General features: G+C 36.3%; 2 protein-coding genes across 2 annotated transcripts in view; one reads left to right on the plus strand and one right to left on the minus strand.

Moving 5' to 3' along the window:
• LOC126858986 (outer mitochondrial transmembrane helix translocase-like) overlaps positions 1–7,519 on the minus strand; it is a 96,242-nt gene extending 88,723 nt beyond the window's left edge. The window contains exon 1 of the mRNA XM_050609814.1: positions 7,411–7,519. The gene's annotated coding sequence lies outside the window, so the exon portion shown is untranslated. The remainder of the gene's footprint in view (positions 1–7,410) is intronic.
• Positions 1–15,307, plus strand: part of LOC126859185 (uncharacterized) — a 35,143-nt gene extending 19,836 nt beyond the window's left edge. The window contains exons 3-5 of the mRNA XM_050610232.1: positions 7,425–7,543; positions 11,767–11,860; positions 14,435–15,307. Of these exons, the coding sequence (XP_050466189.1) occupies positions 7,425–7,543; positions 11,767–11,860; positions 14,435–14,602 (381 nt within the window). The 3' untranslated portion in view covers positions 14,603–15,307. The remainder of the gene's footprint in view (positions 1–7,424; positions 7,544–11,766; positions 11,861–14,434) is intronic.
• The last annotated feature ends 516 nt before the right edge of the window (positions 15,308–15,823 follow it).

Below are 15,823 nucleotides of genomic sequence, written 5' to 3' on the forward strand. Positions count from 1 at the left end.
CAAGTTAAAATGGATTAACATTTATTTATTTAATTAGTAACAGATAAAATGTGCATCATTTATGTTACAATATAAATTTTGTCTTAATTTAAATTCAATCCTTTTCAAGCCGATTTTTAATTTTCTCGTAATTATGATTCTTTGAATATTTAGAAATTTTTAGAGATACAAAAATTAAATAGCAACTGTGGTTACCCAAAGCATTGTCGATAATGACTCTGAGTGGTCCTATAATAATTGAAATGAATAAATAATATCGTGCGTACAGCATACGTAATAACTTGCTAATACACGTCGCTGAATTTCGACGAGATCGCGGAAATAGGTTGAACAAATTTGGCGACGAGCACATCGATGCGTACATGGCGATGTAACGAACCGAATAATTGCGTTAATACGTTAATCGCGCCCCCTAATTAATGGGACTCGATGCAAAAGCGACATGTCGTTTGCAAAATATACATTATTCTCCACCATGGATTAAACAATTCGTTTGAATCACTGCGAAATTATAAAGTTTCAGCAACGAAACGTTGCTGTTTTCTCTGATAATAATAGAAAATAAATAAATAACATGTTGTTAAAAAGACACAGATTGAAAGATAATATATCTCAACGCTATTTTCTTTTGCAACTGTTGTGTGTGTGTATATATATATATACAGAAATTATTTTAATTGTTTGACAAAATCTTTGTTATACAGAAAGAAAGAAAGAGAGAGAAAAAATATTCAATGCGCTTACAATACGATATAATCTAGAAAATCGCTTCGAGAAAAAATCGTAAATATACGTTTTGGCATGTTACTGATTTCTCCTGATGAATTTAGGAATCTTGTCATTAGGCGCCGATCATTTGGACGTTCGATGCGTATGTACGAGTAGTAGGACGTCCCACGATCGCAATTCGCAATCAACTAATCCCAAGCAGAATTTAGGTGCCGGCGCGATTCAGTCAGGTTACGGAGAAAGCTGTCCGATACTTCATTCTGACAAGCAGATGGACCGAATCGGCGCGATGCGGCGCATTGCGTCACTATATATCGAGGAACGATGCCATCCCGAATCGCTCCTCCAAGGACAATAACGTTTATCGTCAGCCTATCGATTTTACGTCCGCAGTCCATTACTTCGGTATTGGACGCAATCACTACGCGTTCACTCCCTCGATAACTACAATCAGCGGAAACTTCTTTTTTGTTATCCGCGTATTATTCGCGTATTATTCTTGTAGCTGTTTAACAGTTAAATATTAGATAATTTAAAGGAGCATCTTATTAATTACACAATAGATAAAATAATTTCTCTCTCTCTCTCTCTCTCTCTTGTCAATTTAAAAATATAATATTTTTTTAATAAAAATAGGTACATTTCTTTCTGTCTCTCAGTTTCGAATTATTTATCGCAGTTTGAGAGATACTGATGTAAAGAAATGCCCGACATAGAGCTATTGTCGCGAGCGAAGGGATAGCATGGAGCGAAACATGGCGGGATTACAGCGGGGCAATGGACCGAACTACCCCGATTATCGAGTGAACCGGCATCCCCTATACACGCAACCAATACGGTGTCACGAATAGTGAAACGCGGGCTATCGTTCACCGACGGTGATACCTAGCCTCGCCTCACTTGCGAAACTGCTGCCACGCTCCAGCGGTCGTGCCGCCGAACCGGATTTTCCGAAATTAAGGCGAGCGTGACACGACGGCAGCGAGCCGTGCACGATAAAGCTACCGTAGTTGCGCGATACCTTTGACACTTGACAGCTCTCTCCCCTCCCTGGTACAAATTGATATTAGGTCGATAATATCTAGTAGGAACATCGCGTAGATATTATTTAACGTCAGTAACGAGAATATTTATTATATCAAGTGCTTGAGAAAATATAATCTCAATATTAATGTAATAATAGATATATTAATATTTATATATTATAATTATATAATTATATTATAGTTACAACATATGTTTTAAGCATATTATGTATATATATATATATATACACGTTCTAAAATTGTTTCCAACTATAATTAATTTGCTTATTAATTCATCTTGAGTAATATTTTGCAGATTATTCTGAAAGTAGTCTAATATAATATTTTAGTATTATTTTTTCTCATTTTTTTATAATAATGCATATAACATAATTGTAGATATTAAAAGTTCGAAACTTTATGTTTTTGGAATGTTTCAATTTATATACGACTCTACAATAAATTTAAAAAAATCCTCTATTGTCTTTCGATGAATTCTTGCATTAAATAGAACACTATGCTTCATTACAATTATCGCTTAATATTAATTTATTGTGCTCTTTTTGTCTACCTAATTTAGTCGCTAATGAAACGCCGATAATGGCTTTCCAGGTATGACCTAATTACGTAAAATATTTCTCCTATTGGCCGTGACAATTCATATTCTTTCAAACTTTTTCAGAATCATTTTATAAACCATTCGGAAAATCGATCGTGCAGAATCTTAACGAGCATTCCTACAGTTTTATCGACAAAATGTAATTAAGTTTGCCTCGTGACACGCGGAAGTAGAGAATAAAAAGATAGATGATGAGTCGCGGAAAGGAAGGACTTATTGCAAAATTCTGTTGCTTTCAGTAGTTTGAGAGAAGGTAAATTACTGAAGAGCGAACACTCGAGATGAAAAGAGAGAGAGAGAGAGAGAGAGAGAGAGAGAGAGAGAGAGGAAGAGGAAGTCGTGGTGACGATGGCAGCCGCGCGTGAGATCTACTTATTCAATCTGACTTATTCAGTGTCATTTAGACTGATATAAATGCGAATCGCGCGCATAATAACAAAATCGACGCATTTGTCGACAGTTCCGGTTCCGCATTTACCGCGATGAGAATGACAAAGAGACTTAGGAGAACGAGATTAATCAAACGAATTGCGGGCGCAACAACGATCTAACTCACTTTTTCGATGGCTCGGCGAAATTAATCTTAGATATTAATCTTAGAGAGAATTGAAAAAATTAAATTTGTAAACCTTAATTTTCTTTCAATCTTAATTGTAGTGGAGGAGACTGCGACATCTTGGGCAAAGGAGTTTTTATATAATTTGAGTGTGCTTGATGTAAATAAATAAATGTCAGGTAGGGGTTAATCAATTTTATTTTTAGCCCCGCGATTAATAATTAATTTCTCTCCTGATAATTCTGCCAAATTTATTCCTTGCATAATTTCGCGTGTTAAATGTAATTATCACGCTACAATTGGCTTTCCAATAAAAACGATGCGACGCGATGCGCAAACAAGAGGAAAAAAAAAATTTCTATTTTCACGACGAAACTATAACCACGGTGGGCAATATAAATCGTTAATGGACACCTCCGGGCAGTTCGGTGCAAGCGCCGATAAATTTGCATGTTTAACAGGAAAGGACCATTACACAAGTTCGCGATCGTTTTCTGATTATTTCCGAGCCGCGAAAATTGGTTGAATTTGTTCGATTGTTCTTCTTTATACGGAGAAAAAAGACAAGAATTATAATCGTAATATATATGCCCGTGTTATATCCTATGCGCAGAACGTAATTATTCTTTTCTAAATCCAAATTAATGAACTTTGTTTACACGTTTCATGTATCTCCATTATCGAGGCTGAAGCTCTTATTTATTTCTGTTTATCGTTTTATTTATTAACTTGTGCGAAGATAAATTTTCTGAAAAGTCTTGGCAGTTTTAAAAGCCAAATATGCGTTGCTGGAGTTACGAAATATACGGGCAAGAATTACGCGCGGGAAAAAGGGATGCCGGAAAGAAAAATAGACGGGAGAAAAGAGCGCGCGGAAACTTTCGCCAAAATTCTCCCCCACGTCCCTTCGGCTGTTTATATTCCGCCCTTACCCTCGCAGAGCCCTTAGCAGCCGCGGCAGGTCGCTCCTCTTTGCTCCACTTCGTACGCTCGTTCGCTTTTATTTTATTTTATCCGGACTTCGTTCTTACGATCCGGCCGCGCTCGAGCGAATTGAAAGCGGAAATTGCGAGATCCGCGCGCGATCCCTGCTTATTAAAAGCGACGAAAAGACGGATATTGGCCACGTCAAGACTCGCGCTCCGATATTCTCCATGGCAATACACGTAATTGCTGGCTTTAACATTCTCCGTCAAAGTTAGAACCGAGCTGGGCCCCAATCAGTTTTCGCTCGATATCTCGATACATCTGACTTGAGAGCAGTCAGAAATTTTGTTTAATATACGTTGATCTTTTGCGCTTTAAAACTTTTGATTATACTATTTGATTATACTACTATAAAAAGTTTTTATCGAAAAATAAATTATAAACTGTTTATTTCGAAAGCAGATAAGTCAATTTTGTAGCACACTAATGCGTGAGTCATCGCGTTATTTGCATTTTAATAATGACTATGAGCGGAAAGAATTATAATTAAAATAATAAAATAATTATATTTAGAATTAAATAATTATATGTAAAAAAGCAGAATTACGCAGCAGGCAATATGATACGTTGCGGAACAAAAACTGTGCGTTTTAATTAGATTAAAGCGAGATATAGTCATAATATCATAATATAACGTCAGCTATATGTGCGCTATAATGCACCGCAGCATAAAATACTAAATAGTGACTATTTCACCGATCGGACTGCAAAAGCGGATCTCGCTACTCCGTAATGCAACTCGATGATTCGTGAAACATTATTAAAGGCCAGTAAACTCGGCCATGGTACACGTTCGATTGGCCGCCGCGGTAACGAGTCGGTAGAGAGAGAGAGAGAGAGAGAGAGAAACAACAGCGAAACCGACACCGCGAAACGTGAACGTAATCATGCGAGTCTGATCGGCGAGCGGGCAAATAATCGCAAAGGTTTATATCGCGAATTGTATTTCCAGCTTTATACATACTTTATTGCCGCGAGGATAGATTTTCCGCGTTGAAAAGCTGTGTTCGATTTCGCTGCACGGTCGCTGCTAACATAAAATGCGCGCAATCTAAAAATTAATTAACGCAGAAAACTTTGAAAAAATGGTTGGCTCGCTAACATAAAATTCTGTACTTTCATTCAAGTCGAGATAACAGTAAAAATACGTATTTTCGAGATGAATATTATACCGGAGAAAACAATTACAAAGTTATACGAGAAGTTAATCCAGAAAATGTGAAGAACGAGTTACATGAATCGATAAAATAAGAAAAACTTAGCATTTTAATCTTTTAAAAGCTATTCTGTGATGTATAAGAATTACATAGACATCCGTTTAAATTACTGTTTAAATTAAATTAACTTAAATATAAACTCTGTGCATACTACTTCTAAAATTAAACTGAAAGAAACTAATTTAATAGATTAAATAACGTTTCTTCTCTTCAAAGATTACTACTTGGAAGATCAATATTTATTCTTGCATAACATCGTAGATCGGCGAATTCGGCGATCAAAATGTAATAATATACAGTTAATAAATAGTTTCAAAAACTAGATTATTGCACGTTGACTTGGCTCTATTATTGGAAACGAGCAACTTGATATTGAAATAAAAAAGACCAGAATAAGCGAACGGACATTAATCGCGAGTTTGTTGCGTCACTCTCGATCCGCACCGGAACGAAGGATTGGAAGGGCGAGATGGAGGTTCATCTGAATCTCGATATTCCCCGTTTACGTGGCTGGAATGCAATTCCGCGGGATCCGATAAAATCGCGCTTCCATATCTCTCTCTCTCTCTCTCTCTCTTCTCTTACTCGAAGAGTAAATTGTCCCTGCCGACTGTTCCGTTGTTCCAGGACGGCGAATCAAGAAGTTTTGGCAACGAGCTATCTCGCGGTAACTCGAAAGAGAGAGAGAGAGAGAGGATGGGGGTGGGGTGGGGGAGAAGGATGGAGGGAAGAGGAAGTCGATTGTAGAGAGAAGTTCTTCCAACTCTTCCTCCTTTCGATTTTGCTGTATGTTCTTCTCATATCTTACTTCCCTTCCCTTCGTAACTTGAAAGGGGAAGAAAGCGCATTCTTGCTGACAGACGGCAATTTGCGATATATCGTAATTTTGATGGAAATGTACGGTTAACGCGGAATATCTGGGATGCCAGCGAAATCGTTGCCAAGGAAACTTTGCAGACGCCGGCAAGTAGTAATGAAGAAGCGAAACGGTTTGTGTTGATAAAGCGAAATATTTGCCTCGGTACGTGAATCTGGATTTATAGCGAGATAGCGAAATTTCACGTGGCTTTCCAAGATATTCGTTATTTTAGGAGAATTTTGCACAAAACTATTATTAAACTCAAGATGGCAAACAATGAGAAAACAATGGATAACATTTATTAAAGTCTCCATTTTCGAGTAAAGTGAAAGAGTAAAAAAAAGAGAAAAAAATAATAAACAGAAAAGACAAAAAAAAAAAAAATAATAAAATATAGAAATTAAAAAGATTGATTTTTATTATTGAGAAATAATAATTTACGATTACAAATAGATTCATTTCCAAAGTATTTTTTTCATGCTCTTAATTTTTTTAATCTGGACAAGAAAAATTTCTCGCAACTTGTTCGTTGCATCTAACAAACTGCCAAGAGAAGGAAAAACAAACTTACACATTTTCCATGAGATATGTGTACCAATTAAAGAACGATTTATCCACGTTCGCGGTATAGAAAATCCTCAGAATGACGGATGCTTGCATCGCGTGCGAGAGATTTGCAGGAATAGAAGAGGGAAAACATACTTCCCTCCTTCTTCGTCGCGCACGCGAGAGAAGAAAAAGCGCTTTCTCAGTTCCGTTTCAATATTTCGGTCACATAGCTGAGGAGGAAAGATTTGGAAAAGCCGCGCGAAGGATGGAAGCCAGATCACGGGGGTGGGACGGGAACGATGGAAGAAGATGGAGTTTTTTTTTTTTCGCGAAGGATACGTTCGATAGGAAGACGTCCTCCTTCCTCCGCGAAGAATCCCGCCTCAACAAATCTTCCCGAGAAACCTCGAATTCGTCGAAGGCGCTGCGAAAAAGTTCCGACGAAGCCTTTTCCCGATCCCGTCTACTTTACTCGAGAATGCGCTATAGCGAGCTTACTCTCTATCGACATTCCGCGTTTTATTATCTTATACCGAGAGAAAAAAAAGCTATTCGAAAAAGAAAAAATCCGTTCGATCGGAAATAAAATCAACAAATCACATAATCAATGTGATATTTTTAAAACAATTTAAGTATTATAATAATATTATATATATAATATATAGTATAGAAAATTCTGTTGATATATAATTTGTTTAATGTTTATATTTAATTTGCGAAATTATTTAATTTAATTTGATATTTTAGAAAATTTTCTCTTTTTACAAAAGTAAAATTTTTGTTGTGCAATATTTACGATGCGACGCGTACATTCGAATTTCTTCGGATTTCTGAAAAAAGGAAAATGAAATATTCAAAGGTCGACTCACCGTTTGTATCGCAGGTCCTTTTGTTCCCCGAGGAAGGTTGGGCAAGAAGCGCAAGTAGTTCCTACTGGACCCTGACGCCATTCTGGTGGAGTCGGAGTCGGTGCAAGGTCGTCGAAGTCGCTGGAACAAGAAGGTGAGCTGTTAAAAAAAACCTTACGTTTTGCATTGTAAAATTATTAATGTAAAAATATTAATCATTTCAAAAATATAGAGATATCAATATATTCCTGCTTACACATCTTGTATTTTATTCGATAATTTCGCATAATATTGTCGCAATGTAGTCAATATTTCTTATCGGTTCATTTATATCCGGTGATTATCCACGTCGATATCCACGTTCGAGAAGACGCCTCCTGAATTCTGACGATCCAGAATGCGCATGACGTTATCCCCGTGCCGAGATAATGAGCTCGAGAATAAATCGTATACGTAAAGTGGATAAAGGCGAATAGCGAACGGAGACGGAATACCGTATAACGGGTAAAACGAGATCCTCTTCCCTCGTCGTACCACTTTGGGAAACTAGGGCTCGTCCAACTTTCCGGCGTCTATAGATTTCGGCGCCGTTAAGGTCGCTGGTCGCGGCGGTCGAAGCCGATAAGAAGCTCACGATTTATAGCGATCGCGCGCACAAGAGAAAAGACGCCCCCATTGTCTTCTCTCGCGAATACTGAAAGCCATGATAAATTTCGAGACGAATCGGCAAGCAGGTTTCAAATCACGCGATAAAATCGTGCGCTTTATAATGCTCGAAATCGAATGTTATATTTTTGATTCGGCGGGAATGTCCTACATTTTCTCCTCAAGAAAAAATTACACGATATTTCTCTGCTAGTGTTTATTTTGGGTGTATGCTAATTGATATTAACAAAGGAATAAAAGGAGATATTTAAATATTTTGATTCTAGATTCTAATAATGATAAAATATATGTGTCACTATTATTAACACAAAGTTATTTTTTTTTCCTCTTCTCATTTTATAAAATCTCTATTGTATATATAACAATTTCTATTATTTTGAAACAAAAAATAAATGCGGAAAAAAATTTTTTAGAAAAGTTAAGTACTCAAATTGCACATTGATATTAAAAAAAGAACTTTATATACATTGACGTATAACTTTCATGAAGCTTGATGATTTTTTCCTAAAATAGAATATTTAGAGAATTTGTATCGAAAGCTTTACTATAACTGTACCGCAAGCCTTGTCAGTTAATGCATGGTCAGAGTTGGCTTCGGGGCATCCTTAGCATGGTGCATTGAGCATATACGTCTTCGCAAGATTGAACGGAGTTTGCGAAGGCGACCAAACTTGCCTAAATATCCCTCGGCTACTGCCGAGTGTCTGCATTTCCGTCTTCCCACTGAAATGAAGTCGAGTTACTAGAGAGACACTGCGATCTCAGCAAACACCCGATGTACAAAAGCAGTACAAATCAATTTCCACGCCCAGAACCGTGGACATGTGTATATTTTGCGTTATCCTCTCTCTCTCTCTTCTCTCTCTCTCTCTCTCTCTCTCTCTCTTCTCTATCTATCTATCTATCTATCTCTCTGTGCATGTGTTGTGTATGTTGTGTGTGTGTGTGTGTGTGTGTGTGTGTGTGTATATGTGACGAAACGTCGAAGACAAGACATATTTTCCCCCTTCACATATCCTTTGACAGATTTCGGTTTACTCTCGGTTCAATTCTCGAAGAGCGAAACTCGATTTCGATCTTCAAGATAGTTGCTTAGCCAACATAAATCTCTTCTCTCTTGAAATTCCAAGATAGTTTACATCAAAGTCTACCGACATCTGAAAGATCGTTACTTGGATTTTCAATAGCTTGGTCAACAAAAATTTTCATGGTTAAAGCATCAAGATATCTATATCTAAGTCAATTCGAATCTCGAAGACCGTTACTTTATTCCAAACTCCAATCGCTACTTGGTCAACAAAAGTTTGCTCAATGTTGGAACAGTGAGGCTTAGTTACATTGGGATCGATCCGACCTCCGAAGATCGCTATTTTATGCCGATCCTCGTCGTTGCTTAGTCAACAAAAGCTTTTACGACAGGTTGAAATGCGACGACAGTACGTACCAGGTCGTTGGTCGAGAAAATCTCGCCCATTTATCTTCATCGGCAACTTCGACCTTCGGTACAATCGGTTGCAACCAAATCCAAACCGATCGACAATATATCGTTAATTCATTGACAATGAACCAATGCATGCTCCAGAAAAGTAAACAATATCTCGAGAATATCGATACTACAATGCACTAATTATCTATGCAATTAATGTCGCTAATTGATATACATGATATTACTAATTGGAATTCAATCTCATTCAGTTTGTTTTTCATTTTAATAAATTAATTAAAATTTACATATATCAAAGCGTTTTTACATTACAATATAATTTGTTTCTTTTTTAATTAATGGACATTTATTATATGTATGTATGCATGTATGTATATATGTATATATATATATATATATATATATATATATATATATATAATAAGTGATCATTAATCAGGAAAAATTTGTATATATACATACATGTATAAATGTGTATGTATTCATTGTGGCTCTCAGTTTAATATTTTTTTCAGTTATTACACATATTCGAGATTATTAATATCATTACAACAGCTGAAAGATCAAAGATCGAAAAATATGGGCACGAGAGCGCACGTAATCGATTGGTTACTATGCATGTTATTCACATAAAGGAAACGTGCCTTCTTCTGGCAATTCGCATTTTCTTTTGCGCACTCTTTCCTTTCCCTTCGTGGAGAAGGGAATGTCAAAGCAACTCGTCGCGGATTTTGAGTCGAGTGTCGGATTCGCCGACGCTCACTTCAATAGGAGCCGTTTAAACTTTTAATGATCGTCGCCGGTCCTCGAGCGGCATCTTTGCTGAAATAAGCCCCTCGAGTCGACCGTGCGGATGTTGGTGAGTTCTGCTGCCCTTTCTCTCCTCCCTTTCGCTCCTAGCTTTTCTCTTTTGCTTTCTTTGTGGAAAAAGACTGTCTCTTTTCTCGGACACTTACAGAGTCTTTACCAACAGCTTTTATAACTTGATGCTTATTATTTTTATTTTTGCAACTTGATTCGCGAGTGCATATAATCAATAGAACATTATATAAAAGAATATTTTTTAAATAAAAAATATAATACGTATAATAATAAATAAATAATAAATAATAATAATAAATAAAATATATTTTTGTATATATAAATATATTCTTCAAAAATGAGAAAAAAAAACATAACTTTAGAATACATATGTCAAGTAGAATAAAATATTATTTTATAGAATACTATTTTTGACGAGAATTTGAAAGAAAAATAATATTAATAATAAATTTTTTTAATTAAAAAAAATATTTTTTTTATATTAATATAAGAATATTACTATAAAAACCGTCTTCTTATTGAAATGATTAAAATTGTAGAAAAAATTATTTGAATATCTCTCGATAGAAATTTGGCGGAAAATTCGTTATAAAATATGATGGAATGTACTTTATCGAATATACTATCTTTTCTCTCTATCATTAAAGGGGCAGCCCAACATCTTTCGTCACCAGTCGAGTGGAATTCCCCCTAGTTTTCCCCATTCTGTCTCTCTCCGCAATTTCCCCCTCGTTCATCGCTTCGATGAAGATCGTAGTCTAAAGACACGGGCACGTAACTAACGACGATCGTCAATTAACCCAACAATGCGTATTCGAGATGGTCCTCAAAAGTCTTAAATCGGCATTTAAGGTTCAATTACATCAAAGGATCTCCACCATCTGAAAATAATTGTAATTTCGCACGGATTTTGATAGAATCAATAATTTTTTTTTTATTGTTATAATAATACAAAATTATAAGGACTTCGGCAAAGAGAAAAAAAATAATAAAATCGAAAAATGTCGAATAGTTTCCCTTTCTCTATCTACAAAGAGTGAGATGATACAAACAGCTTTCGCGAACTTTTACAAGAGGATAGCAACCGGTAAGATCGCTTCCTTACGAGCACTTTTTGTACGCATACACAATGGCTCGCCACCCCTGCTTGAGACACGAAGTAAGAATATCGAGGGTGTATGCTCGAGGGTCGATTTTCTCGAGGGTTACGTCGAAAACGTTAAAACGAAAAGCGGACGAGCTAAGACGACGAATTGATAGCTCTTTGCTTATACTCGGCGTATCAATATCGATTGTACTTTCTCTGACATTTCTTTCATTCCATACATATATAAAATGTCTTGGATATTTTTATAGTATTCCTTTTATCTTTTTCTATCAACTTTAATTTGAAATTTTAATCGCACCATTATAATATTTTAATCCGCAATGTCATTGTGTTTCAGGTACAGTACTCAAGCAAAGATGGTAGACACGGGCACGGGAACGCTTTACATTATCGGCTCGTTCAAGAGGATGACGACTGATCCCGATTTTAAGGTACAATATTATATATATATATAACTGTGTGTAACTAGATTTATTAAATTAATTCCTTAACTGTAAATATATAATCTTTCTTAATTTCCGATTTAGTTTTTTTTTCCTTTGATCTGCTTATCAAAACATAAAAAAGATATGTCACCTTCCTAAAACTTCAGAAATGCTATACCTTATAATGCTATTAATGAAAAGTATAACGAATTGTGATCCGTTCGTAAATTTGAGCAAAGTTTGTTCACTGGTTCCCGTTAATTATAAATAAACTCGCAAGGCAAACTTGTGAGCAAAGAAATAACCTTTAACCTTTTCCAAAAAATTACACTACGCTATATTTTTCTATACTTTCATCATCTCTCTTTGATCTAAAATTAGAAACCTAAAATTAGAACCTTTTCCCCCATACATACACACACATATAGTAATAATATGTATAGTAATAAATATATTATAAAAATACATAGACAGATAAATCATATAAAAGTCCCCTTCTATTGAAAATTTTATTTTTCAGTTCTATCAATTCAATTCTATTCTTCAATTCAAGTTTAATCTTTTAATATATATATATATATATAATTTTTATTGCAAAAAATAAATTTAATTCTCTTTCATAAATTTTTTATGTATTTTAATACTTATTAATTGTCTCGGAAGAATAATACTCGCATGATCCTTTGAAAAGCTGCGACAGACATTTTATCGGGAGCTCGCAGTCTGCCCGGCTAATCTGCAGATTGTCGGATTACAAGGAACTTTGTCTCTGTAATAATTTTGCTTGCACGTGCGACGCATTCACAGTATCAAATTTACGATCAACGTATCTCTATCATGTGCGTCTTCGCATAAATATCGCAGTGAATGCACGCGTGCATTTTTTTTTTTCGATGCGTCTATCGCGAGGCACGGAAGCGAAGCGCGGGAATAATTAAATAAATATATAGCAACGTGGAAAACTTTATATCGTAATGCGCGCGTTCGCCGTTTGCGTTTCCGCAGTTACGAAAACAGGTCGCGCGTCTTCTGCAAGCAAATTAAACAAATTAAAAAAATCGCTGCCCTTTCGCGACGGATGTCCATCTTGATGCGAGTTAACAAAATCGTTTGACGTTTGTAAAAAATATATCTAATATGTACCTCTCTTTGATAGTTGTCAGAATGCGCACAACCGCGTGATGCTGTGGTATTTTCTGACAATAAATTTCATATTCGTAAAAAAAAAAAGTTATCAAATTGATCACAGAGGATTATTACGTTACGTTAACGTTCACCGTCATATTCGCATATCTGTCTGTAACATATTGAATCTGTAGCATGTAACATGTAACATGTTAAAAAATACAATTTTAGGACATCGCAATTGTTAATCTTTTTATTGGAAAAAACGTCGCATCCATTCATCGTTATAATTACGCCGATTAACTCTTACACGTTGAAAATATATTAATTCATAGCTTTTAACTTTTTTCAATTTCCGCTTTCTAAAGAGTCAAATACGGGAATCTGGAATAGATCCTCTGGAGGATAACTGTCGGCCGACAAAAGGCGTCGAGGCGTTTCGCGTGTGTTAGTGGCACGCCGCGGGGACGCGTTTTCGCGACGTTTATTGAGGTGGCGGAAGAAAAGTCACGTCGCGAACAGACTTTTTCCGCGAGAGAGAGAGAGATCCGGACCGCCATACGTACGTACATACGTACCAAATGTTAAAGTGGATGCCACTACGCCGACAACGAGGGAGCCGTATATAGAGTTACCGCGGGATTTTACGATCGTACTAAAACCCGAAAGCTGTAGCGTGTACAGCAGCTTTTGTACATGTTGCCGAATGCACCATACCGAAAATGTGTATCACTAGGTTGCTTGTCCGAATCGCCGTTCAAATTAATACATGCATATTCACGGCTATAGCTGTCGTGCATGCAATTTTGATGAAGAGATTCAAAGCCGCGTGAAAAAAAAAAATTCGATCGATGCTGTGTTAGAAATTGGAGCGTATTCGAGCTCGGCTTTTGCCTCTGTATTCTATCCATCGGAGTTCATCAGATTGTGTCGTAAATATTATTTCTAAGAACAACACTGAAATACGAGTTACAAAATATTTTTGAATGTAAATTACTAAAGGAATTCCGGAACGTTTTAATTAACACGGACACGTTTTACGGTAATTTTTTTTCCCACCACTCGTTAACTTTTAATTACAAATAGTCGGACTAAGAGATCTAGGTGAATGTTTTTAGCCGCGCTTTCCTGCGCATAAAAGGGAACAAGTATAAATTCGTGTTTCAGAGAGTCAGAGAAATAAAATGTACAAGTATGTAAAAAAAATATATAACTAAAAATATTCTTTTTATATATTATAATAGAATCACTATGTCATTAAATTTTACTTATCATTAAATTTTTAGATATCCACATTATACCATTACATTTTTATATTATTTTTAAATGTTAAGCCGTGCGCCGGAGATGTAATATAAAAGTTGGTGTAAAATTTTATTTTTCTCTCTCTCTTCCCGAATTTTGTATACGAAAGCAACGTAATATCACATCGATCTGCTTGCCGCTCTGTTGCAGCTGTACCTGACGTCGAACGTCTCGTCGAGCGACTTCAACATGGGTTACAGTATGACAGGCACGCTGGAGCGCGGCTGTAAGAAGACTAACTCTTTCCAGATGACCCACTTTGCGGTGATACGGCGACGGGACTACGAGAAGGCATACGAGGACCCGAATCCCACCTAGTGTCCGTCCACACCCACGCTCTCCGAGTGTGGGGATTGCGAGCATTACACATAGTTGGGAGGCAAGGGGCCGTCGAAAAGGGAAAGAGAGATAGAGAGAGAAAAGGACAGGTGCACTTCCGCATGTATGTATCGCGCGAGAAAGCGTTACATCCGCTGCTCCATGAACGTTGATAAGAAGTCGCTCTTCGACGCGAGATCGATCGCAAATTCCCGGAAATTCCGATACTCCTGGACAGGTCGATAAACGGCCTCCACGATATGACGGATCGTGATCTTTCATCGCGAATCGTCTGTGATCGCAAACTTTCTGTTTTTACAGAAATATTTGTGTAACATTAGATCGCTAAATCGTCTGTATTAAATATTTCATTTATTACTTGCTTCTAAAGAAAACGTAGCAGAAAATAAGGCGTAGACAAAAATTGCAGGCAGAAATGCAGAAAAGTAAAAAGAATGCAAAGAAGGAAAAAGAATAAGAAGCGCATGAGAAGAAAGGCAAATATACTGCAATTCAAACGGCATCTATATTTTCCTTGCAAGACATCATAAGGATGAAAGATAATCAAAATCGGGTGTGAAGGAGGAAGCTTTAATTTGCGCAAAATCAACATTAGCTCGTGGTAATAAGAGATTACAGAGATGAAAGGCGGAAGAGAAATATCAAGATAGTGTAGAATGAGGAAACAAGGATATCAAGAGCTTTACAAAGGTTAATAAAGATATTTCTCTCACGCAAGATTTCTTCTACAAAAAATAAATCTTTAATATAATCTCTCGGTAAACAAATTTAAATATACATATATATATATATATATATATATATATATATATATATATATATTCCGCTTAGGCATACGACTTGAATAATTTTTATTTGTTTACTAAAGCTATATCAAGATTCAATTAGCGATTTAATGGTGGTTACACCGGTATCTCTGTTATCTCGAATTTTCAAGGCACGTCATTTTCGCACGTCAACGAATTCGAGATTAAACGAGACCTGACAGCGACGTGGAAACCAAATAGCGGCACACTTTGAAAAGGTAAGAAGAATGATCAAGGTCGGATCGTTATTATCGGAGAAACAAAATACCAAAGCTGAGCATGTGACGGCCCTGCGCGACAGAGCCAAACGTCCAAAAATAGTCCTTAATTTAGATCGAATTAATTAGCTCTTAATGAAAATCGGTAAACGATGCGTATACCTATAAGCGAAGAA

Source organism: Cataglyphis hispanica, chromosome 1 (genome assembly GCF_021464435.1).
Source record: "Cataglyphis hispanica isolate Lineage 1 chromosome 1, ULB_Chis1_1.0, whole genome shotgun sequence".
NCBI lineage: Eukaryota > Metazoa > Arthropoda > Insecta > Hymenoptera > Formicidae > Cataglyphis > Cataglyphis hispanica.